The sequence below is a fragment of the Carlito syrichta genome, unplaced genomic scaffold (genome assembly GCF_000164805.1).
Source record: "Carlito syrichta isolate Samal-C Ts95f unplaced genomic scaffold, Tarsius_syrichta-2.0.1 Scaffold303646, whole genome shotgun sequence".
In the NCBI taxonomy this organism is placed as follows: Eukaryota; Metazoa; Chordata; class Mammalia; order Primates; family Tarsiidae; genus Carlito; species Carlito syrichta.
The window spans coordinates 229,948-255,082 of record NW_007247742.1 but is presented as its reverse complement, the minus strand read 5'-3'; the positions used below and the strand labels follow the sequence as shown (position 1 = coordinate 255,082).

The 25,135-nt window shown below is 49.1% G+C and overlaps 2 protein-coding genes across 6 annotated transcripts in view; one reads left to right on the top strand and one right to left on the bottom strand.

Annotated features, from left to right (window-relative positions):
* ZNF142 (zinc finger protein 142) overlaps positions 1 to 16,511 on the top strand; it is a 20,580-nt gene extending 4,069 nt beyond the window's left edge. For 3 of the 5 annotated variants that reach the window (XM_021712768.1, XM_021712766.1, XM_021712767.1), the window contains exons 4-10: positions 2,008 to 2,607; positions 3,971 to 4,138; positions 6,244 to 7,068; positions 9,733 to 9,910; positions 10,691 to 13,622; positions 14,574 to 14,679; positions 15,618 to 16,511. In XM_021712768.1, coding sequence (XP_021568443.1) covers positions 2,008 to 2,607; positions 3,971 to 4,138; positions 6,244 to 7,068; positions 9,733 to 9,910; positions 10,691 to 13,622; positions 14,574 to 14,679; positions 15,618 to 16,087 — 5,279 coding nt within the window. In that variant the 3' untranslated portion in view covers positions 16,088 to 16,511. The remainder of the gene's footprint in view (positions 1 to 2,007; positions 2,608 to 3,970; positions 4,139 to 6,243; positions 7,069 to 9,732; positions 9,911 to 10,690; positions 13,623 to 14,573; positions 14,680 to 15,617) is intronic. The other 2 variants (XM_008058852.2, XM_021712769.1) reach the window with 2 other exon arrangements.
* A 774-nt stretch (positions 16,512 to 17,285) lies between these two features.
* The window catches only part of PLCD4 (phospholipase C delta 4), a 34,096-nt gene continuing 26,246 nt past the window's right edge, over positions 17,286 to 25,135 (bottom strand). Inside the window, exons 10-16 of the mRNA XM_008058851.1 lie at positions 21,589 to 21,780; positions 20,125 to 20,281; positions 19,682 to 19,798; positions 19,272 to 19,444; positions 18,570 to 18,705; positions 18,071 to 18,220; positions 17,286 to 17,992 (exon numbers count right to left, since the gene is read on the bottom strand). Of these exons, the coding sequence (XP_008057042.1) occupies positions 17,886 to 17,992; positions 18,071 to 18,220; positions 18,570 to 18,705; positions 19,272 to 19,444; positions 19,682 to 19,798; positions 20,125 to 20,281; positions 21,589 to 21,780 (1,032 nt within the window). The 3' untranslated portion in view covers positions 17,286 to 17,885. The remainder of the gene's footprint in view (positions 17,993 to 18,070; positions 18,221 to 18,569; positions 18,706 to 19,271; positions 19,445 to 19,681; positions 19,799 to 20,124; positions 20,282 to 21,588; positions 21,781 to 25,135) is intronic.

Sequence of the window (25,135 nt, the reverse complement as noted above, 5' to 3'; positions counted from 1 at the left end):
TTTGGAGTTGGAGTTGGAGTCTCACTCTGTCACCCAGGCTGGAGTGCAGTGGCATGCTCACAACCACCGCAGCTCGACCTGCTGGACTCAGGTGATCCTTCCACCTCAGCCTTCCAAGTAGCTGGAACTACAGGCACACACCACTACACCCGGCTGAGTTTTTGTTTTATTGTAGAGATGAGGTCTCCCCAAGTTGCCTAGGCTAGTCTCAAACCCGTGGGCTCAGGCAATCCTCTCATCTTAGCTTCCCAATGTGCTGGGATTATAGGCGTGAGCCACCATTCCTGGCAGAGATTTTCAACAGAAATTCATAAAATGAAGAACATTCTTTGAGAAGAGTCAAATCACCTGTATAATAATTGCTGCCATTTTGGAAGCATGGGCAGGACCTTGATAAAGAAAGGCTTAGGAAACACTCTCATTGGTCCTCCAACCACCCAATGAGAAGAGGGACCTGAGATTCTCTGATGTCAAGGCCACCATACTTATTAGTGATATAACCATGATTCAAGCCCAGGTCTGTCCTACATTTATTCTGCTGGTCCTTTTTTACTTTTTTATTTTTTTTTATTTTTTATTTTTCTTTCATTTTCTGGTTACTGCTCATCCAGCACAGGCATCCATGCAAAGTTACTCTTTTTTTTTTTTTTTGAGTTGGAGTCTCACCCTGTTGCCCAGACTAGAGTGCAGTGGCCGCTTCCGGCCACCGCAGCCTCAACCTGCTGGGCTCCGGGATCTTTCCGCCTCCCCTTCCAAGTAGCCGGAATTACAGGCATGCGCTACCACGCCCAGTTGATTTTTTGATTTATTGTAGAGATAAGGTCTTGCTGCCCAGGCGGGTCTCGAACCCGCGGGCTCAGGCAATCCACTCACCTCAGCCTCCCAAAGGCGCGGGATTACAGGCTGAGCCACCAAGCCTGGCCTATTTTTTTTTTTTTTGAGTTGGAGTCTCACTCTGTCACCCAGACTGGAGTGCAGTGGCCGCTCCCGGCCACTGCAGCCTCGACCTGCTGGGCTCCAGCGATCATTCCGCCTTAGCCTTCCAAGTAGCCGGAATTACAGGCATGCGCTACCACACCCGGCTGATTTTTTTTTTTTGGTTTATTGTAGAGATGAGGTCTCGCCGCCCAGGCAGATCTCGAACCCTTGGGCTCAGGCAATCCACTCACCTCAGTCTCCCAAAGGCGCGGGATTACAGGCTGAGCCACTGAGCCCGGCTCTTTTTTACTTTTTTGTTTAAAAAAAAAAGTTGAATCAGGCATGGTGGCTCACATCTGTAATCCCAGCACTTTGGGAGGAGGTGGAGGTGAGAGGATTGCCTGAGCCCAGGGATTCAAGACCAGCCTGGGCCGAAAAGAAAAGAAAGCTCTTTACAGATTTTTTTTTTTTTTTGAGTCAGAGTCTCATTCTGTTGTCCGGGCTGGAGTACAGCAGCACAATCACAGCTCACTGCAGCCTCCAACTCCTGGGTTCAAGCAATCCTCCTGCATCAGCCTTTTGAGTAGCTGGGACTATAGGTGCACATCACCATGCCTGACTAATTATTTTGTAGAGACAGTCTCACTATGTTGCCCAGGCTAGGATCCCAGCCTCCCAAAGTGCTGGGATTACAGCTTTACAAAATTGGAAAGTAACATATCATTTATATTAAAGATATTGTCCCTAGTTTGTTATTTTCTTCATTTGGATTTTTGTTTGGCCAAAACGTATTGCCTTTTCTTAATGCTTTCTGGATTTGATTAATGTTTGTTCATCAATTTAGCAAATATTTATTAATCACCTATCTTATGCCAAGTATTGTGCTAGATACTAGGAATCCAAACACGTGTGCCAGATAGACTGATCCTGACTTTATGGGTCTTATAATCCAGGTGTAGAACCAGACTTAAAATCCTTCTTACTCCATGAATATTAAATGTTTCACCTACATTTTTTACTAGTAGCTAACTCCTATGAGTCTCATTCCATCTGATTCTATGCCTTTCTCTGTTGGTCCTCTGCCTGCAGGTGTCCTGGTAAAGGTGGTGGAGGTGTACTTCTGTGAGCGTTGTGAACAAAGCTTCGCAGAGCCCACTCTGCTGGCACTGCACCAGTGCAGTGAGACCCATGTACAGCCTGTGCAGGGCCTCTCTAGCACCCCATGCTCTGCAGAGCTGCGCCCCAGCAACCTTACTCTCCCTGACTCACTGCAGGGCCAGAGCCCACCAGATAGCCCCCTATCATGCCCTGTGTGTAGACAGGAGTTTGCCCAACCCCAGGCCCTGAAGAGCCACTTCAAGATTCACCGGGTTGCTCCTGATACCTTCTCCTGCCCAGAATCTGGCTGTGTGTTCTCTGCTGAAGATCGCAAGGGTCTGCAGCACCACCTGAAGCAGACCCACACAGCAGTACCTGTACCCTGTTCTTTCCGGGGCTGCCCTCTGCTTTTCGGGAGCCAGCAGGGCATGGAGCTGCATCGGCAGGCCCATTACCCTTTCCACTGCAGCCATTGCAGCTTCATGGGCTCCAATGTCAAACTCTTCCGGCAGCATCAGCGGAGCCATGAGGCCAGGATGCAGGGAAAACTTATTGCCGTTCAAGGTCTTCCATCCCAGGAGCTGCTGCCAGGTATGAGGCCAGGGGCCAACTCCTGGAGTTCAGCCACATTGATCTTATAGGAGAGGCTGGTGTTTCCATAAATGAGTTTAAGGGAATCTAGATAGCACTCAGGAGGATAGAATTACTGGGTGGCATGGTAAGGCATCTAAAAACCTTGAACCAGTCAGAATATATGGGACAAGAAGGAAGTCCTTGACAATGAGGGAAATTTTACTTAGGCCATATGTGGCCTGAAGTTACTGGTTAAATACTGATTAAATATTCTCTGTTGATCAGTCTCTAAACATCATTGGCTATGGCCATGGTAGAATGCCTGTAGTTGTTTCTTTAGAGCATTTGGGATTGGGGATTGGTCAAGAGAAGCTGGCGTTATTTTTAAAAGGAAACTTCATCCGGGCTCGGTGGCTCAGCCTGTAATCCCGCGCCTTTGGGAGGCTGAGGTGAGTGGATTGCCTGAGCCCTTGGGTTCAAGACCCACCTGGGCAGCGAGGCCTCATCTCTACAATAAATCAAAAAATCAGCCGGGCGTGGTAGCGCATGCCTGTAATTCCGGCTACTTGGAAGGCTGAGGTGGAAGGATCACCGGAGCCCAGCAGGTCGAGGCTGCAGTGGCCAGAAGCAGCCACTGCACTCCAATCTTGGCGACTGAGTGAGACTCCAACTCAAAAAAAAAAAAAAAGGAAACTTCGAGGGAGTTGGTGTTTTACTGATTTTTACTTCTTGTGGTCCTCAAAGAAAAGAGCATGGAGTGAGCAGAGGAACAGTAAGAAACAGAAAACAACCCAGGAGAAGCCAGGATTCTGATGAGAGATCTTTGCTTGCTAACACTTAACTTGTGCTCTGATGCCTAAAGAGAAGACATTTTTCCTGGGAAGTAGTCATATGTCTTTGCTTACTCAGGCAGCTACCTCTGTTAGGGAATAGAAGGGAAGGATTTGAGGGGGCAAGCTGTGACCCTGAATTTCTGAGTTGGGTTTCTCAGTAGAACAGTTTAGAGATCAGGATATGGTTACCTGCACTGAGCACCAGCCATTAGCCCTGGAGACCTGATCCAAGGAATTGTAGTCTACCCATTTTCTACTTTCAGCCCTCTACCACTACCCCAGTGACCTCAAAGCTCTTAACTTTAAGGGTTCTGAAACTGGTGCTATCCCAGCTTTGATTTACTTCAGACTGGAGCTTTGTTGATAACTTAGCTCCTGGTCTTCTGTTTCTGTCTTGAGTGAGAATAAGTTTGTTTACTTAAAACCCACAGATGTTTTTATGCTAAAAGGGAAGAAAAGTGATTCTTTCAGCCAGGAAGTGGAGAAATACAAGCATTCAGTGCTGTCATTGACTCCTGTAAACTTTATCAAGTTTTATGTGTCCCCAGCCCCCAAACTGGCTCCAGGAGAGGGTGCACCTTCACAGGAAGCAGGTACACCCTTGCCTGGGCAGGAAGCAGCTAACCAGGAGGACACAGAGGAAGAAGAGAAGAGTGACACCCAGAAGGACTCCCAGAAAGCCTTGGATAAAAGCCAAAGGGTTCAGCATCTGAAAGGTAATGACATCATTAGGCTTGAAGCCCTTGGTGGTGAGGAGAAATGAATTGTGAAGAGCCTGGCATTGAGGCTCTAGAGTTTGTTTTCTGAGCTTTGATTCAGATCCTTCCTTTTTTTTTTTGAGTTGGAGTCTCACTCTGTCACCCAGACTGGAGTGCAGTGGCCACTCCCGGCCACCGCAGCCTCAACCTGCTGGGCTCCGGTGATCCTTCCACCTCAGCCTTCCGAGTAGCTGGAATTACAGGCATGTGCTACCTACCATGCCCGGCTGATTTTTTGATTTATTGTAGAGATGAGGTCTCACTGCCCAGGCTTGTCTCGAACCTGTGGGCTCAGGCAATCCACTCACCTCAGCCTCCCAAAGGCGCGGGATTACAGGCTGAGCCACCGAGCCCAGCTATTTTTTTTTTAATTCTACCTTGACTCACAAGTCAAGGTCTAGTGGGAGAATGACAAATGAATAAGTATTAAAGACTAGTAGCATAGTGTAAGGGTAAATAGAATTGCTTTTCTGAACTGGTTTTCCAAAGGCAGCAAACTTTAGAGGGAAGGAGGGGATGATGGTCAGTAGCCTGTTTTGTTTGGCATTGAGCCCCCTAATATTTTTTTCTGAATCCTTGCTTCCTAGTTTTTCTTTTCTTTCTTTCTTTTTTCTTTTTTTTTTTTTTTTTTTTTTTTTGAGTTAGAGTCTCATTCTGCCAAGGCTGGAGTGCAGTGGCATGCTCACAGCCACCGCAGCCTCAACCTGCTGGGCTCAGGTGATCCTTCTGCCTTAGCCTTCCAAGTAGCTGGAACTACAGGCACGTACCACTGTGTCCAGCTAATTTTTTTTTTTTTTTGGAGTTGAAGTCTCAGTCTGTCACCCAGACTGGAGTGCAGTGGCCGCTCCCGGCCACCGCAGCCTCGACCTGCTGGGCTCCGGCAGATCCTTCCGCCTCAGCCTTCCAAGTAGCTGGAACTACAGGTGCGCGCTACCACGCCCGGCGAATTTTGTTTGATTTATTGTAGAGATGAGGTCTCACCAAGTTGCCCAGGCGGGTGTCAAACCCGCGGGCTCAGGCAATTCATGCACCTCAGCCTCCCAAAGCATGGGATTACAGGCTAAGCCACCGAGCCCAGCTTAATTTTTTTTATTTAGTGTAGAGACAAGGTCTCGCCAAGTTGCCCAGGCTGGTCTCGAACCCCTGGACTCAGACAGTCCTCTCACCTTGGCCTCCCAAAGTGCTGGGATTACAGGCTTGAGTCACTGCACCCAGCCCCCAGTATTTTACCTCAGTAGAATGTTTGAAACCCATCCTACAGGGAGCATATTTGCTGTCAGGTGAATAAGAAAGTTCTGATTATATTTATTACCAACTCATTATTAGCTAGAGCCCAGTGAGCCAGTGTTTACAAATAAAAATACTTGACCAGGCTTGGTGGCTCAGTCTGTAATCCCAGCACTTTGGGAAGCCAAGGCGAGTGGATTGCCTAAGCCCGTGGGTTCGAGACTCACGTGGGCAACTTGGCGAGACATCATCTCTACAATAAATCAAAAAAATTAGCTGGGCATGGTAGCACGCGCCTGTAGTTCCAGCTACTTGGAAGGCTGAGGCAGAAGGATCGCCAGAGCCCAGTGGGTCGAGGTTGCGGTGACCAGGAACGTGCCACTGCACTCCAGTCTGAGTGACAGAGTGAGACTCCCAACTAAAAAAAAAAAAGAAATAAGAATACTTGACCTTTCAACTCATTCCTTTGGGGCCTATTTTCCTTCTAACCAACCTTGCTGACCCTTCTGCCTGCCCCCATAGAACAAGAGCAGGAAAGAACAAGATTGCTTTCTTCAGATTATTCTTCTGAGGCTCAGGACTAGCGAGTGATTGGGTAAGGTACTTCAAATAGGCCACAGCAAGGTCTGAGAAGTCCTGTGATTTTGCTTCTCTTAATACCTGAGTTTTTCGTCTCTTCTTTGAGACTGTAATGTTTGTGACTCTATTTCTTGGTTTCCTAGAGAGAAAGGCCACATTTTGTGTCTGGGCAAATTGTGGTTCGCCCATCGCCTGGCTAGCCCCTGACCTAGGGAAGAGTCTCTCTTTCTCATCTCTCTCTGTACTCCGTCTCACAGGGGATATGGCTTCTGGCACTGAGTCCCTCTTCAAGACACACATGTGTCCAGAGTGCAAGCGCTGCTTTAAGAAGCGGACCCATCTGGTGGAGCATCTGCACCTCCACTTCCCAGACCCCAGCCTCCAGTGCCCCAACTGCCAGAAGTTCTTCACCAGTAAAAGCAAGCTCAAGACCCATCTGCTGCGGGAGCTGGGTGAGAAGGCCCACCGCTGTCCGTTGTGCCACTACAGTGCAGTGGAGAGGAATGCACTCAACCGCCACATGGCCAGCATGCATGAGGATATTTCCAACTTCTACTCAGACACCTATGCCTGTCCTGTCTGCCGGGAGGAATTCCGCCTCAGCCAGGCCCTCAAGGAGCACCTCAAAAGTCATACAGCAGCAGCTGCAACAGAACCACTACCCCTTCACTGCTTTCAGGAGGGCTGCAGCTATGCTGCACCTGACCGCAAGGCCTTTGTAAAGCACCTGAAGGAGACCCACGGGGTGCGAGCTGTGGAGTGCCGCCATCACTCATGTCCCATGCTGTTTGCCACAGCTGAAGCCATGGAGGCCCACCGCAAGAGCCACTATGCCTTCCATTGCCCGCACTGTGACTTTGCCTGCTCCAACAAGCACCTGTTTCGTAAACACAAGAAGCAGGGCCACCCTGGCAGTGAAGAGCTGCGCTGCACTTTCTGCCCCTTTGCCACCTTTAACCCAGTGGCCTACCAGGACCACGTAGGCAAGATGCATGCTCATGAGAAGATCCACCAGTGCCCTGAGTGCAACTTTGCCACTGCCCACAAGAGGGTGCTCATCCGACACATGCTACTCCATACTGGTAAGATAGCTTCCAGCCTTAAAATAATGTAGTATTAATGATGATGATGGTAATGGCTAACATGAGCTCCAGCTGTGTACCAGACACCACACAAAGGGCCTTGCATACATTGTCTCATTTGACCCAGAATTCCGAGAGAGACTCAATAGTCTAAGTTTCCGAATGAGCTTTAAGTTGAGTGTCATTTGGCAGTCTGATTCCAGAGCCTGTGCTCTAACTACTATGCTGTTGTGTCTCATCCTTAAGCTCCTGTCCAGTTCTTCCCACCTCTAGTCAAGCTTGAGTGCGTCGACACCAAGCCTGTTAGAGTGAAGAAACCCGACCAGGACAAGTCCCTTCCTTTTTTGCCATTCAAATGTGGAGATGGATGCTGAGAGAGACAAGGCAAGGGAGCCATCGATATGCATATGACCTTCCACAGCTTGGGCATCCATGACCTGAAATAAGATCAACTCCAGTGACCTGGAAGTTGCAAATGTTTCAAGCCAGGCTCTGAATTGTTTACCAGGATTACTGACACTTTAGGTGATAACCAACCCAGGCTGACTGCGACAGCATCATTTCATTTGTGATCTCTGTGTGAACATACGTGGGTTCGCAGGACCTTTTTTTTTTTTTTTTTTTGAGTTGGAGTCTCACTCTGTCACCCAGACTGGAGTGCAGTGGCCGCTCCCGGCCACCGCAGCCTTGACCTGCTGGGCTCCGGCGATCCTTCCGCCTCAACCTTCCGAGTAGCCGGAATTACAGGTGCGCGCTACCACGCCCAGCTGATTTTTTGATTTATTGTAGAGATGAGGTCTCGCTGCCGGCGGGTCTCGAACCCGCGGGCTCAGGCAGTCCACTCACCTCAGCCTCCCAAAGGCGCGGGATTACAGGCTGAGCCATCGAGCCTGGCTCGCAGGACCTTTTAAAAAATGTCATCAAAGACTGGTATGGGGAGACAACTTTTAGGCAGCTTGGGGCAAAGCCATTGTTCTCATTGAATATTTCCATACATGTTAGTCATAGAACCTCATGTTTCTGATGCCTTTTTTAAAGCCTTACATCTGTATAGTGTTTTACAGTTTACAGAGTATTTTTTCATGTTATCCCATTTAATCCATAATAACAACCTTGTAAGCAAGGCAGGTAAAGGTGAGAAAAAGATAAATTCTGAGAGGTTAAATTTGGACCCACTTTAAGATCACACAACTAGTATTAAAACTAGCACCAGAGCTGGGTGTGGTTCACGTCTGTAATCTCAGCACTTTGGGAGGCAGAAGCGAGGGGGTTGCCTGAATTCAAGGGTTCAAGACCAGCCTGGGCAACTTGGCGAGACCTCATCTCTAGAATAAACAAAAAATTAGCCAGGTATGGTGGCACATGCCTGTAGTTCCAGCTACTTGGAAGGCTGAGGTGGAAGATCACCTGAGCCCAGTAGATCAAGGCTTCAGTGGCTATGAGTGTGCCACTGCACTCTAGCCTGGGCAACAGAGTGGACTCCTACTCAAAAAAAAAAAAACAGCACCAGAACACAATACTGCTTATCTTTCACTATAGGGAAGTGGGCTGGATGAGTGGACAGAGACAATATGGTCAGTAGGTCCCGAAAGGAACATGGCTCCTAGCCTCTTAGGACCAGGTGTTGGACATTCATCTTTGAGTTCTCACTGGGCACCACCAACAACTTTGGGACATCGCATTTAATCTTCGTACCAACCATGCAAAGTTTGCATTTTTGTTGCCTCCTTTTTAGAAACAAGGAAACTGAGAATACCCAGTGTCACATGATAATAAGCTGGGATTTAGACCACTACTTAATAGCTCTATGATTTCTCTGTGCCTCAGTTTCCTTATCTGTAAAATAGGGGTAGAGGCATTTTTTACAAAGTGTTCAGAAGGGTACCTGTCACATAGTGATGTATGTAAATGTTGGCTGTTTTAATATTTTTATTACAGGCCGGGCGTGGTGGCTCAAGCCTGTAATCCCAGCACTTTGGGAGGCCGAGGCGAGAGGATTACCTGAGCTCAGGGGTTCGAGACCAGCCTGGGCAACTTGGTGAGACCTCGTCTCTACAATAAATAAGACAATAAGCCGGGTGTGGTAGCACGCATCTGTAGTTCCAGCAACTTGGAAGGCTGAGGCGGAAGGATTGCCTGAGTCCAGCAGGTCAAGGCTATTGTGGCTATGAGCGTGCCACTGCACTCCGGCCTGGGCGACAGAGTGAGACTCCAACTCCCCCCCCCAAAAAAAAAAATATATATATATATATGTGCAAATTTCATTACTATGTTGGACTTCAATGTCAGAGTTCTTAATCACTATGTTTTATTGTCCAGTTTCTTTTTTTTTCTGTTCTAGAAAACAAAGGAATTGGAGCAGTTGGCCATTAGTGCCAACAAGCCGCAAAACAAATCAGGAGTGGACTTTAAAGCTAGTTTTGAAAAGCTCAGTCTTTACTTTCTTCCCATCTTCACTGATAAAGGAGTCAAGAAAGTAGTTATATGAGGGCTGTGAAGCAACCTTAATTACTGTGAAGTTTTCAACATCTCAGATAGCATATGAAGCTTTTGCTCCTGCCTGGCATCAGGGCAAGCTGACTGGAAGAAACAGTCTGTTGACTCACTCAGTCTGTGTCTGACCTGTGTTCTTTCCCCCTTATTTTCACACCCCTCCTATATAAGGTGAGAAACCTCACAAGTGTGAACTGTGTGACTTCACATGCCGAGACGTGAGCTACCTATCTAAGCACATGCTGACCCACTCTAACACGAAGGATTACATGTGCACTGAATGTGGCTATGTCACCAAGTGGAAACACTACCTCCGTGTGCACATGCGAAAACATGCAGGGGACCTCAGGTATGAGCTCATACATGCCTCCATCCTATCCCAAGAACTTTACGCCAACCTAAGCCAACCTTAAGCCTCCTCTGGGACCCAACTTCTGACACCAGTGCTTTCTCCAGTCTCTAAAGAGTCTCCTCCTAACACTCTTCTCTGCTCTATCTCAACTCCATTGCCTACAGCTCGCCTCTGTGACTGTAGCCCAGGCTGCATGGTGAGAGCTCTCTGGGCTCAGGGAAGGCAGTACAGACCTAGAGTATAGGCCACAAGATTAAGGTGCCAGTTTGAGTTCTCAGTTTGTCCCTGGGAAAGTAGATAGACTCTACTTTCTTAGGTCCCGGTCTTCCAAATCCAGCCACATTCTCTGACTTGTAGGCACAGCTGACTAAGGGTTTCTCTGTCGCATCCATGCCTCTGTAGGAGAATGCGAACTAGGCACAGAAATCTGCCCCGTCTGACTGTAGCCGTGTCAGCTCCTCGGAAGTCCACAGTAGGTAAAGGTGACTCATCGTTACTTTCTTTTAAGAGAGAGCATTAAGCAGGGTTTAGAACACAGGCTCTGAATCTATCCTGTCTCTGTCCCTTAATTTCTTTTTGACCAGTCTTAAGCAAGCTATTAACTTCTGGGACTTAGTTTCCTCACTTGTAAAATGGAAGTACCAGTTTTATAAGGTAATAGAAAGGAGGATGATGCATGTTCAGTACGAAGCCTGGCCCAAAGTACGTATTCAGTGACTCGTAGTTGTGATGATTGATTTATTATTGTGATTGTCTCCCCCTTTCCCTCCTTGTCAGATACCAGTGCAACCAGTGTTCCTATCGCTGCCACCGGGCTGATCAGCTAAGCAGCCACAAGCTGCGGCACCAGGGCAAATCTCTGATGTGTGAGGTGTGTGCCTTTGCCTGCAAACGGAAGTATGAGCTGCAGAAGCACATGGCTTCCCAGCACCAACCTGGCACGCCAGCCCCACTCTACCCCTGCCACTACTGCAGCTATCAGAGCCGTCACAAGCAGGCCCTGCTGAGCCATGAGAACTGCAAGCATACCCACCTCCGTGAGTTCCACTGTGCCCTCTGTGACTACCGTACCTTCAGCAACACCACCCTCTTGTTCCACAAGCGCAAGGCCCATGGTTATGTGCCTGGGGACCAGGTCTGGCAGCTCCGCTATGTCAACCAGGAGCCAGAGGGATCCAGGCAGTGCCCAACACCCCCACCAGACTCTGAGTCCTCAAGCCACCTGTCTGCTCAGCCTGAAGGGCCGGGCCATGCCCCTGGGAGTGTGGTGGACGCCAGCCTAGATCAGACCCTTCCAGAGACAGGTGAGGAGGTCCACACTGGGAGACAGGATAGCAATGAGCCTCGCCATGGGGATGACCTGGTTGGCAGCCCCAGCCCAGCAGAAATGGAAGAGGGCAGCTGCACACTACACCTAGAGGCCCTTGGAGTAGAGCTGGAACCTGTGACCGAGCCACCCCTTGAGGAGATCACTGAAACAGCCCCTGTGGAGTTCAGGCCCCTGCCTCCCTCTGGACCCCTGGGACTGGAAGGGCCAGATGGACTGGAAGGACCAGAGATGTCCAGCTTGGAAGGTGTTGGGACTTCTGGCTTGGGTGCTGAAGAAAGTCCCATTCTGGAGAAGGCAGTCCCTGAGCCCTCCAGAAATCCTCCATCCTTAGAAGAGGCCCCTAATAACTGGGTGGGAACCTTCAAGGCAACTCCACCTGCTGAGACAGCACCTTTGCCCCCATTCCCAGAGTCAGAGTCGTTACTCAAGGCCCTTAGGAGGCAGGACAAGGAGCAAGCGGAGGCATTGGTGCTGGAGGGGCGGGTGCAGATGGTAGTGATCCAGGGAGAGGGACAAGCCTTCCGCTGCCCACATTGCCCTTTTATCACACGCCGGGAAAAGGCCCTGAATTTGCACTCCAGGACTGGGTGCCAGAGCCGCCGAGAGCCCCTGCTGTGTCCCGAATGTGGGGCTAGCTTCAAGCAACAACGTGGCCTCAGCACCCACCTGCTGAAGAAGTGCCCTGTTCTGCTCAGAAAGAACAAGGGCTTGTCCAGACCAGATTCTCCCATCCCTCTGCAGCTCCTGCTCCCAGGTACTCATGCCTCAGAGGACGCAGAAGGTGGGAAGCCCCCACCTGCACCATCAGAAGTCGAGCTGCTTCCAAAAGATGCTCCCTTGGAGCTTCCCAGGGAGCCAGAAGAAACAGAGGTGCCTCTTGCCACACTCTCTGGCTCCCCAGTCCCTCCTACAGGAAACTCCTCACCCGCAGAGGCCCCTGAGAAATACCACTTTGAGCACGGCAAGTTTCACTGCAACTCATGCACATTCCTTTGTTCCCGGCTCTCCTCTATCACCTCTCACGTGGCTGAAGGCTGCCGGAGGGGGCGTGGCGGGCAAGGAAAGCGAAGGGCCCCCCAGACCCAGCCTGTGATGTCCCCCTTGATCAGTGGGGACTCTGCTCCCCTGGACAGTGGGGGTGCAGAGGCCCGCTCTGGTGATGGGGACACAGCTCTGGTTCAAAAGCAGAAGGGAGCTCGCTTCTCCTGCCCCACATGTCCCTTTAGCTGCCAGCAGGAGCGGGCTCTGAGAACTCACCAGACCCGAGGCTGCCCCCTTGAGGACTCTGGGGAGCTGCACTGTGGCCTCTGCCCATTCACTGCTCCTGCTGCCGCTGCTCTGAGGCTCCACCAGAAGCTGAGGCACCCCACCGTGGCCTCGGCTCGTGGCCCCCGGCCCCACCTGCAGTGTGGGGACTGTGGCTTCACCTGTAAACAGAGCCGTTGCATGCAGCAGCACCGGCGGCTCAAGCATGAGGGCGTGAAGCCACACCAGTGCCCTTTCTGTGACTTTTCCACCACCAGACGGTACCGGTTGGAGGCCCACCAGTCCCGACACACGGGTGTGGGCCGCATCCCCTGCAGCTCTTGCCCCCAGACATTTGGTACCAACTCAAAACTGCGCTTGCACCAGCTAAGAGTACATGACAAAACACCCACTCACTTCTGTCCGCTTTGTGACTACAGTGGCTATCTCCGCCATGACATTACTCGCCACGTCAACAGCTGCCACCGAGGTACCCCAGCCTTTGCCTGCTCCCAGTGTGAGGCCCAGTTCAGCTCAGAGACAGCACTCAAGCAGCATGCTCTGCGCCGACACCCCGAGCCTACACACCCTGCCCCTAGTTCTCCTACGGAGACCACTGAGGGCCCCCTGCACTGCTCCCGCTGTGGGTTGCTGTTCCCCAGCCCCGCAAGCCTACGAGGACATACTCGTAAACAACACCCACGGCTCGAGTGCGGGGCCTGCCAGGAGGCCTTCCCTAGCCGACCAGCACTAGATGAGCACCGGAGGCAGCAGCATTTCAGCCACCGCTGCCAGCTCTGTGACTTTGCTGCCCGGGAGCGGGTGGGTCTGGTGAAGCACTACCTGGAACAGCATGAGGAGACTTCAGCAGGGGCGGCAGCCTCCAATGGGGATGGGGATACTGGCCAGCCCCCTCTGCGCTGTCCCTTTTGTGACTTTGTGTGCCGTCATCAGTTGGTACTAGATCACCACGTGAAAGGGCACGGGGGCACCCGTCTCTACAAGTGTACCGACTGTGCTTACAGCACCAAAAACCGGCAGAAGATCACCTGGCACAGCCGCATCCACACTGGGGAAAAGCCTTACCACTGTCACCTCTGCTCCTATGCCTGTGCTGACCCATCTCGCCTCAAGGTAAGATCAGAGAACATGAGGCAGGGAGTGGAAGGAGTGCAGGCTCTGGAGTTAAACTACCTGAGTTCTCTAATCCTGACTCTTCCAAGTATTAGCTTTGTGATTTTGGACAGGTTGTTTAACTTTTCCAAGCCTCAGATTCCCCATCAGTAAAAAGGGGATAAAATCAATTTTATAGGGTTGTGGTAAAGATAAAATTCTACAAAATATGTTTGCCATGTGATAAAAGCATATACTAGGTTGGGAATAATCTGGATAATAATAACTGCTAACACTTATTGAGCACTTACTATATATCTGGCACTGTAATCCTAATCCTTGCAAAAATATGAGTAAACTAGTAAAAGGTACTTTTATTATTCCCCATTTTATAGATTGATAGACTGAGAATTAGGTGTTAGATCATCCAGAGACAAGGTTAATAACTGACAGAGCTGAGATTGTTTGTAAGTCGGATTCTCACTCTGTTGCCCAGACTGGAGTACAGTGCCACGCTGCTCACGGCCACTGCAGCCTCAACCTGCTGGGCTCAGACAGTCCTTTCACTTCAGCCTTCCAAGTAGCTGGAACCACAGATATGCACCACCACTCCTGGCTGATTTTTTTTTATTGTAGAGATGCAGTCTCACCAAGTTGCCCGGGCTGGTCTCAAACCCCTGAGCTCAGGTAATCCCCTCGCCTCCACCTCCCAAAGTACTGGGATTACAGGCCTGAGCCACTGCACCTGACTTGAGCTGAAATAGTTAAGGCAGACCTAGGAAGAGGCCGAATGGATTAGGCTAGTATCAAATTGACTAGACTAGGGGCCAGGTTGGTAAGTGGAGTGTGGATAGTATGGGAGGAGGAAGCAGGGTTATCTGCCAACAGTTTCTCTGCCTGTTTGCCCCTGCTTCCACATCCAGTGAGTACAAGGGGTATATATTTTCTGCTTTTTACCCCTCCCTATTAAAGTACCACATGCGGATTCACAAGGAGGAACGGAAGTACCTGTGCCCTGAGTGTGGTTACAAGTGCAAGTGGGTCAACCAGCTCAAATACCACATGACCAAGCACACAGGTGAGTCTGTATGGTTTTGACAGGCCTAAAGTGTCCCCTGTTCCTTGGCAAACCTAACCTCACTGAGGTGGTATATATCCTTGCTCAGATTCAGGGCCAACATGGATTTTCATATCAGGAATAGGAGATAGGCTGGGGGAATGTGTAGCAGAATGACTTCTCAACTCACTGAAGACCTCAGAATCAGAAGAGGGGTAAACCTGATAGGCTGGGCATATGTGCTTTGCAAAAGCTTCCCAGGTGACTTTGGTACAAGGTCACCCATCCCCCATTGGGAACCCCCAACTCAAACTTGAGTGACGGAGGGCAGATCTACCTGGTTCTTACACAGACATGACAGAACTGTTGCAAGAAGGAGAGAGCAGAAGGCTCCCCTGTTCCAATTCATCCTTTTCTTCTAGGTGTGGAATCCACAAACCATGGGTTCTCTCAAAAGCACACAATCGTGTGCCTGTGGTTGTTGCATGTGGTCCCCCATATGTGGAAGAATTAATCAGCTGCATTTTAAGGCCCTCTGCTTCTATGAATGCCGCTTCTTTCACCACCACCTCTTCCCTCTTAAGCATTTTTTTTAACTTTTTGAATTGAACAAGTAGTATAGTTAAATGAATTCTCAAGTTCTGTAAGTACCCTGTGACCAAAAGAGGGTTGGAATTTCCCACTGGAAACCCTTCCATATGTGAGAATTCATTACTAGAAGGTGGCTAGTTGGTTAGAGGTTCAGTTAGTGATCAGCATTCATCGGGCACCCACATACACAAGGGACTAAGTTGGGAGAAGGGCACAGACATGTCAGACAGGACTGGAACATTCCAAATATATGGTCATTAGGCAGCTTGCTGCTTGTGTTCTTTATATCCCAGGATCACAGTGACTTTTATGGCTCACTGAACCTTGTTCCACCCCCTTTCAGTGGTGATTTATCCTCTGTCCTGTAGGACTGAAGCCATACCAGTGTCCCGAGTGTGAGTACTGCACCAACCGGGCTGATGCACTACGTGTGCACCAGGAGACACGGCACCGGGAAGCCCGGGCCTTCATGTGTGAGCAGTGCGGCAAGGCCTTCAAGACGCGCTTTCTGCTGCGCACCCATCTTCGCAAGCACAGTGAGGCCAAACCCTACGTGTGCAACGTGTGCCACCGTGCTTTCCGCTGGGCTGCCGGCCTGCGCCACCACGCCCTTACCCACACTGACCGCCATCCCTTTTTCTGCCGCCTCTGCAGCTACAAGGCCAAGCAGAAATTCCAAGTGGTCAAGCATGTGCGTAGGCACCACCCTGACCAGGCCGACCCAAACCAAGGTGTGGGCAAAGACCCTACCACTCCCACAGTGCACCTGCATGATGTACAGCTAGAGGATCCCAGTCCTCCTGCCCCTGCTGCTCCCCCAACTGGACCTGAAGGCTGAGAGCCTACTCCGCCTCCAGGACAGAAAGAAGATGTGCTCTGAGATGTGCAGGCCGGAACCAGTGCTAGCCTGAGGAGCTCAGGGTCTAAGGAAGGGCCGAAAGAAGGACTGTTTGGGGGCATCAGGGTGACTAGAGCCCTCTTGGGACTGTGGTTATAGTACATTGAAATTATTGGCTATATAAAAGAGGGACATGGACTACAACACTGATTTCTTGTTGAGGCACATTATTTTTAACCTGTGAGTTCCCAGTTTCTTCACCATCTGTCAGAATTCCTGGCTATAAGATCTTGATTTTACCCACACCATTTTCTCTTTCCTTCTTACTTTGTCAAGTCCTGTTTTCTTTCAAAACCTTCAAAACAGTTGTAACTAACTGCATGTACTATTTTGCCTAATGCTCTATAAAGCATGTTAAACAGAACAGGTATTAGGTTATAGACGTGTCCAAATCCCTGTCTTAACATTTCAAGACTGTCATCTTGATCTGCTCTGTCACTTCTTAGACCTCTGCCTCTCCTTTGTCTCCTTCTGTCTCCTTCAGTATTGGCTGTGGAACAGGCCTAGTTCTACCTTCTCTCTGTCCTTGAGCCTTCTGTCCTCTCCTGGCCCCTGCTCTGCACCCTACTTCCAAGCCTCTTTACCGGTACCTATAGAGAGAGGATTGCTACCCACTAAGCCTCCTCCTCCTCCTGAAAGCAATTTTAATTCAACAGCAATCTTCAGACTGGCTTAGCAGCTGCACTAAGAAACTAAAGCACAAAGATACTGTGAAAGGCAGGTTATTGAGGGGGAAGGCTCTAATTTAGAATTCCAAGTGCCTCACAATATAATCTGACAGTACTTCACTATATAACTGGTTATCTAAACGGCTGCACACACTGGAAAAATTAAAGAGGGTACTTAGTAATAATTATGCTGGGACAACCGATGTAAACCTGGGTAATTCCAAGCAAACTTCAGGAAGGCTGGGACCACGTAACCCCTTCGTCTTCTCTTGCCCTGCTTCTTAAAAGCTGTACTCTGTCCTTCCTATGTAGCACATGTCCTTCCTATGTAGCACATGTCCTTCCTATGTAGCACATGTAGGAGGTCCCTTGGAAGCTTTTTACATTTTCCTTGTCCCACCTGACTACCCAAATGTCCCCCAAACTTTTGTAGTTTCCCTTCTTGCCCAACAATGACAAACCATACTCGAGCCAAATTGGAGAGAGAAACTCTATTTATACCAGCAGGGCTAAGAAGAAGCAGTCCAGTGGGGATTCTTAGCGCTGTGCAGTGTTATCTTGAGAGTCATAGTACAATCCTGGGGTCAGGTCTCCTTCCCTAACCTTTGCCCAGGGACACTTGAGCCTTGACTTATCCTTCCCTTGGCTCTGGGCTTTGAAAAAGTTAGGGGTGGAGGGGATGATGCTTCTTTAGGTTTCTCTGCTCCAAATCCCTCTCCAAATTTCTAGTTGTAATCTGCCTTCGCACCGGATTTGATGGGAAAGATTAGTCGTAGATCTGGGTATGGAATTGAGCCTACAGCAAGAGGAAGGGGGGAACTCCAGTATAGAGTACACAAAGGAAAAGGGCAGGAAAGATACCAAAGGCTGTGAAAACAAAGGAAGGGAAGAGAAAGGTGAAAAATCAGGTCCCAGATTTGCTTGTTGGGAAGGATGAGGTAGTTTTGTGCCTAGGAATGCACAATCCAAAGCTTGGTTTTCACCACCTCCATTTGCTCTCTAGAACATCCTTCTCAGCTTTTCTCACCATCTAAAGCCAGCACACTTGCCCTTCCCGTGAAGTGCCCACCTCAGGATTCAACCTCCTCCAGGTCTTCCCGTATGCAGATATACACGAAGATAGAGGCTGGGTGGAGGCTGGTGCCATCCTTGGAGAGCAGGTGTATGTGGCGGTAACCTGGAAGTTGGTAAGAGAACAGCATTAGGAAGGCAGCCAGAGCTGGGGTGTTGACCAGGGGTCAAAGGACTGGCTCACCTTGTTGCATGCAGGTCCAAGGCAGGGTGTACTGACCAATAAAGTCATTTCGAGACTTCCAGTCATAATCCTCTACCACAAAACGCAGCACAGTGAGTTCAGGCACCAGGACCCGAAAGCATAGTGTCTGTCCCCAGTATGGATTAAAACCTAAGTTGAGACGTAGAAGAAAATGAAGGGACAGACATTATTGAATATCTTCTTTAGACCTATGCTGGGCTGCTTTCCCTGTGTTTTCATTTAATCTAGACGTTAATCAGAATTTTACAGGCGAGGAAACAAAGACTCAGAGTGGGTAAGCAATTTTCCCAAGTCACTGGAGCTTTCAAGTGAAAAGCCAGTATTCTTTGTACTGTTCCACACTACCTCCGTGGCTGGGGAGGGTGTAGGAGGACATGCAATAACAGACTAATAACATAGACTATACTTAGTGGAGGGCAGGACAGAAGGATTGGTCATGCTCCCACTACCTTCCTCCCGAGCACTGCTAGTCTCTCACCATTGTTCTCCACATGATTGGTCTCTTGTCGTGTTGTATCTGGACGAACACCAAAGATCTGTACTTTCACCAGTGGATCCACAATGGACCCCTCTTTGGTCTTGTCCACTTTTGGGAGTTGCTGACCACTGATCACCTGTAACCAGGGCTCTGAAAACTCAGAGTTTCTGCTCAGCATAGCCCCTGCTCCAGCTCTCACACCCCAGGGGAGAAGACACAGGACCCTGCACTACAGCTTTTTGGTTTGCAAAACTAATCCTCCATAGGTCATATGTTTTCTTCTGGTATTCTGTCTGTAATTTAAAATGCTTCAAGTAGAAATTTTATAAGGTTTGAAAGTAGGCATGTTCTTGACAGCAGCCTCTTTTCGTGTGTACTAGGAGTTATAAGCACTTTATATATTAACTGCTGCTATCCTTACAACCCTGTGCAAAACAGTAGTATTACTCCCATTTTGCAGGTGAGCAGACTGAGGTACTGGGAGGTTAAGGAACTTGCCCAACATCACACAACTAGGAAGTAGGCTTGAAGCCAGGTAGGTAGCTCCAAAGTCTAAATCTAGGTGCTGTAAACAATCAGATTATCATGTCTTCACGAGGGGCTTTTCAACCAATTATACTCCTGTTGTGCCTAGCCAACTCGTCCCCCACTTCTATCCCAGTTATCCCAGTTTCTCCCCAACAGTTTCTCTTTCCAACGTACCTGGATTAAAAGGGTCTGGGCCTTGAAAGGGCTGATGGGCCTCTCAGGGTGGAAGGAACTCTGGGCATCACACAGAAAGTCTGGCTTTAGCACATAGCCACAGCTGCCATTCTGGTGGAAGAGCCCATCACAGATGTCCATTTCAAGCCCGGCAGTCTGCATATTCATAGCCACTGAGGGAGGGCCCAGGAGGAAAGTAGAGAAAGATCCACCTTGGGGGCTTTCCAGCCCCTTTCAGGGAATTGAGATAGGTATTGGGTGCAAGAGCGCCTGCTGGGAATACCTCCATTGATAGCATCTTTCTCAGCCTAGCAATCTTGAAGCATTCTCCCAGCCTTACCCCACTAGGGAACTTCTTTCCCACCTGCTGCTTCTCCACCCCCTCCTCCCAGTCCCTGCTGTCTCCTCACCCATCTGGCAGCCTGCATTCCAGAGTTCCCGGGGGTTGTAGTTGGAAGAGTCTGTCCTCAGGCCACTGGGATACACACGGCTTAACTGCCAGGTGTTGTGCTGCACAAATTCATTGCCTGTAAAAGGGTGAAAGGGTGGAGATGGAAGTGGAGCTGATCTTCCCACTTCCCTGGTTTTCAGGACCATGCCTACCCACTTTACTCTTCTTCCCGATGTCTTCTGAGGCTGGCCCCAGAAAATTTCAATGTGCCTCTCTACTCTGTTCCATCCAGACTCTCTTCCTCCCCCTGCAGCCTTGAGCCCACCATTTATAACTCCTCTGCCCCTACCTACTCTGAAGAGTTTCTTGGCTCCTTCTCCTTTTTCTTGGGACTTACCTGCCCCATCAAACGTGAATCTACCCATCCCACTTCCCTCCCCATCCCTCCGTTTTGGTCCTGACCAGCTTCCTTGATGAGCCTCTTTGCCTTGGTTTCAGAGAAGGATGACATCTCATAGAAGTGGTAGTTCTCCTTTGAATGAGTGAAGCTGTGAAATGAGACAGACTTCAAGTAGACAACCAGAGCAGAGAGGGCTGGACACAAGATGGGCCTGGATTTCTGTAGAAGAAGAAAGTGGAAAGGAAGAGGGACTTGAACCCCCAGCAGTCTAAGAGGGAAGAAGCTAATGGCCATCCAACCTAAGCCTCTTCCCACTGCCTCCCCACTGCATTCTCCCTCCTGCCTCACCTGCTGGGACAAGAGAAGGGACTCAGGCTTGGAAATAGAAGCCTGGGCCACAATCTGACAACAGATAAGCGGACAAAACGGCGGGTGCGTCACAACCTGGGGGTGGGAATGGGAATAAAGGCAGTCTGCATATACTGCTGGGGTCAGTTTCAGCCTCTGGGCTTGCAGGGTTTGCTCTATGTTGCATCCTGGATAGGGGTTTTTAATTTATTATTATTCTTAAATAGAGAGGCATCACTCTCCCTACCTCTCTTTAAAAAAAAAAAAAAGTAATAATCTTTGGTCAAATATATATTAATCCAGATAGGATGTCAGGGAATACAAATGGTCATGGAAGTCACACCTGGAAGGACACGTGTGTCCCAGAGTAATATCTTTGGATTTGTCTCCTGATTCCCATTTCCATCCCCGGATTATGCAGCAAGTTAGACACCACAGCCCCAGAGAGAACAAGATAAGCTAGAAGTCAGCTGAGTGAGCCAAGCAAGTGCACAGAGAGAGAAATGCAGACTTCAAACCAGGGTCTTGGAGGTCCCACCAATGGCACCTCTTCTCCTTCTGCCTCCCTTCCCCATAAGGAGATGGACAACTCTTGCACCACCTTAGAGACTTCACCTTCCCCACCTCAAAGCTCTCCCCTTCCTGCTCCTCTTTGGCTATTTCTGGCTCTTTCTCAAACTCAGCCTTTCCAAGAAGCCTCTAATTAAGCCCACTTTGGTTGAGGTCACAGTAATTATTCCAGTAACCCCTACTTACCCAATATAATAATGCTACACATAAAATTACACACAACCCGTCATTGGTTTTCAAACTGGCCTTAAGGAGACTGGAAAGTACAAAGCTATCTCAGGAGACACCAGGGGACCCAGAAGACAGTCAAATGAGTACTTCAACTAAGATAGTTCTGCATTTATTTTGTATACTGAGCTTCCATATAAGATTTAATTAAAAAAAGATTTCATGGGTCAAAGCAGTTGGAAAGCCACTGCAATATATATATGGCAATCTATAACATATGATGCTGATGTATGCATTCATATACTCCTTTCATTGGGAGGAAGGGTCATTTTGCTCTTTGGCCCTCTACCTTGCTTGGCTCTAGTCTCCTCACAAATGGGCTCTTGGCTTGTAGTAGAAACTGACCATATGCCACAGCAGAAAGACCACTCCTGGCCTACCTTTTCCTTTTTATCCTTACTCCGAGGACTCAGCTCCTGGGGCTCAGTCCCAAACCGGGGTTCCACCACCAATTCTGACTCCTCCTCTCCTTCCAGCTCAGGCTCTGGCTCCTCTTCCTCTTCCTCTTCCTCGAGATCTTCCTCAAGTGTCTCTAACTTCTTCCCCTTCACCAGTATCTTCCTCCGAAGCTCCTAGGGGACAAAAATGATGAGGCCTGTCTACCTGTCTGCTCTGAGGCCTTCCTAAGGGATCTCTTGAGGTCCCATTGTCTCAAAGGTAGAGGAAGTGAGTGAGTGGTCAGAAGATCTCTCAGAAAGAGATCAGCTGCCTGATATGTACACTAGGAATTCCCAGAAAAAAAGCAAAGCTTTTTTTTTTGGACAGGGTCTTGCTCTGTCTCCCAGGCTGGATTACAGTGACACAATCAGCTCACTGCAGCCTCAACCTCCTTGGCTCATGCAGTTCTCTTGCTTCAGCCTCCTGAATAGCCAGGACTACGGGTATGCAACATCATGCCTGACTAATTACTAAATTTTTTGTAGAGAGAGAGAGTCATTGTGTTGCTCGAGCTCCTGGCCTCAGACCCTCAAAGTGGTAGGATTACAGGTATGAGCCACCACACCCAGCCTAAGCAAACTTTTATCATCTCTAACCATGTGGAAAAAAATAAATGTGGATCCCTACCTCACATTTGACACACTAAAAATTCCTCCTAGATTAGAGATTTACATGCAAATATGAAGAACATAAGAAAATGAGCATAGAGAACCTTTGTGAATAATCTTATGGTGAGAAGGCCTTTAGAAATGTGGTGTGAAAACTCAGAAACCATGGGTAAATAATATAGAATAATTTATTTTATTTATTTATTGAGTTGAAGGCTCACTCCACTGCCCAGGCTGGAATGTAGTGGCACGCTCACGGTCACCCCAGTGTCAACCTGCTGGGCTCAGGCGATCCTTCTGCCTCAGCACTCCAAGTAGCCGGAACTATGGGTGCGCACTACCACGCCCGGCTAATTTTTTGCTTTTATGTAGAGATGAGGTCTTGCCAAGTTGCCCAGGCTGATCTGGAACCCATGGGCTCAGGCAATCCCCTCACCTCGGCCCCCCGAAGTGCTGGGATTATAGGCTTGAGCCACCACGCCCAGTCAATATCAAATAATTTAAAAGAAGAAAACATAAACTTTTTTTAAAAATTAAAATGTAACTTTTTCTTTCAGTGTTGATCATTATGAAACATCTCACTCTGGAAATTATTTGTGGTTACTGTCTTCTAGTTGAAATGTAATTATATAATTTGATTTTTTTCCAGAAGGCAACTTGGCAATAGCAACCAAAATTGCCAGAATGCAAATTCTTCAACTTAGCAATTTTGCCTCTAGGAATCCATTTCTTTTTTTTTTTTTTTGAGTTGGAGTCTCACTCTGTCACCCAGACAGGAGTGCAGTGGCCGCTCCCGGCCACCACAGCCTCGACCTGCTGGGCTCCGGCGATCCCTCCGCCTCAGCCTTCCAAGTAGCTGGAACTACAGGTGCGCGCTACCACGCCCGGCTGGGAATCCATTTCAAAGAAAAAGTAAATGGACAAAGCTGTATGTACAAATGAAAAGTTATAAACAGGGCTGGGGAGGTGGGATTAAGATGGCCAATATGAGGCAGCTAGAATGTATTTCCCCTATGGAGAAACCAAGATAGAGTTTCCTCAGCACCCAGAGAGGAACGGGACCAGTAGCCCACCCCACAAGTCATCAAAATAGTAATAATAATCACATAGTTCAAAGAAGAGAAAAATCCATCAACTCGGGCTGGAACTAGCTAGACTTTCACCTGAATCACCACGGACCATCAGCAGCCTCCGGATGCAGTGGGGAAGGTAAGTGAAGGTAATACAGGGGGGTTCTGTGCTCCTGCTGCATATTGGAGGGCCCCTGAGACTTTTGGAACTCCAGTCCCAAAGCTGGAAACCTCCTGACCCACAGCTGTGTTCAGCTGAAACCCATGCAGAGTGGTGTAGCACCAGCTGCCATATCCCAGGAACTCAACCACGGTGTGGCTGCTTTCTAGCCAGTTAGAGAGGAGATGCGCCTTAAGGGTAAGGTTCACAGTGGCAGACAGTTCCAGGCTGGGGCAGCCTACTGTGAGAACAGTTAAGGCCCTGAGGCCATCTGCACTTTGACATTCAAAAGGCAAACAGCTTGAGGCTAAAGCAGGAAGTTGGGTAGGGATGTGTTGCCATGGTAATCTCTTACTCCCCAAGTAAACTTTTCTATGCCTGCCCTACATAACAGCGTTACCCCAGTGGCCTGGAACTCTCTCCTAATCCACACTGGGATAGCCAAGAGTGCACACTTATGGGGTGCTTGAGCTACTTCTCCCCCCCCCCCCACAGCACTCCCCTCTAAGGCTCAAAGTAGAGAAATTGGATGATCCCCAGAGCCCCGCCCTCTGTCTTGGTTGGCTGAGCACTTCCATAGGCAGCACTCGCTATGTAGAAACCTCACAGTCACCAACGCAGTTGGCTTTCTCACACGAGCGCCACCTTCTGGCCAGAGGTGAACAGCACATCTCACCACATTCGTTGAAAGCCTGATCGCAGACCCCAGCCAGCACTGCTTTCCAAGCCACTGCAGCCACCCAGGATGCTGTGAGCCAGTGCAAGTTCCCAGCACAGGACTGCCACAGATAGCAACTGAGAAACTCACCACACCAAGGCTATCTATAACCTCAGCTCCCTGCCAACCCCAAGAAGAAATCGTCTACTCAAATGAGCAGGAGCCAGAAAATTAACTGACAATATGAGAAAACAAAGTTCTCCAACACCTCCAAAAAAACATACTAATTCTTCAACAGTGAACCTTAACAAAAATGAAATCTTTGAAATTCCAAGCCGGGCTCGGTGGCTCAGCCTGTAATCCCGCGCTTTGGGAGGCCGAGGTGAGTGGATTGCCTGAGCCCGCGGGTTTGAGACCCACCTGGGCAACTTGGCGAGACCTCATTTCTACAATAAATCAAAAAATTAGCTGGGCATGGTAGGGCGCGCCTGTAGTTCCAGCTACTTGGAAGGCTGAGGCGGAAGGATCGCCGGAGCCCAGCAGATCGAGGCTGTAGTGGCCGGGAGCAGCCACAGCACTCCAGTCTGGGTGACAGAGTGAGACTCCAACTCAAAAAAAACTCCAAAAAACAAAAAACTGAAATTCTGGCCAGGTACGGTGGCTCAGCCTGTAATCCCAGCACTTTGGGAGGCCAAGGCGAGAAGATTGCCTGAGCACAGGGGGTTAAGACCAGCCTGAGCAACTTGGTGAGACCCTGTCTCTACAAAAAATCACAAAAAAATTAGTTGGGTGTGGTGGCATGCATTTGTAGTTCCAGCTACTTGGAAGACGGAGGCAGAAGGATCGCCTAAGCCCAGCAGGTCAAGGCTGTGGTGGCTGTGAGCATGCCACTGCACTCCAGCCTGGACAACAGAGTGAGACTCCAACTCAAAAAAAAAAAAAAACCCAAAAAACTGAAATTTTATAAATGAATCACTCAGGGAAGTACAAAAT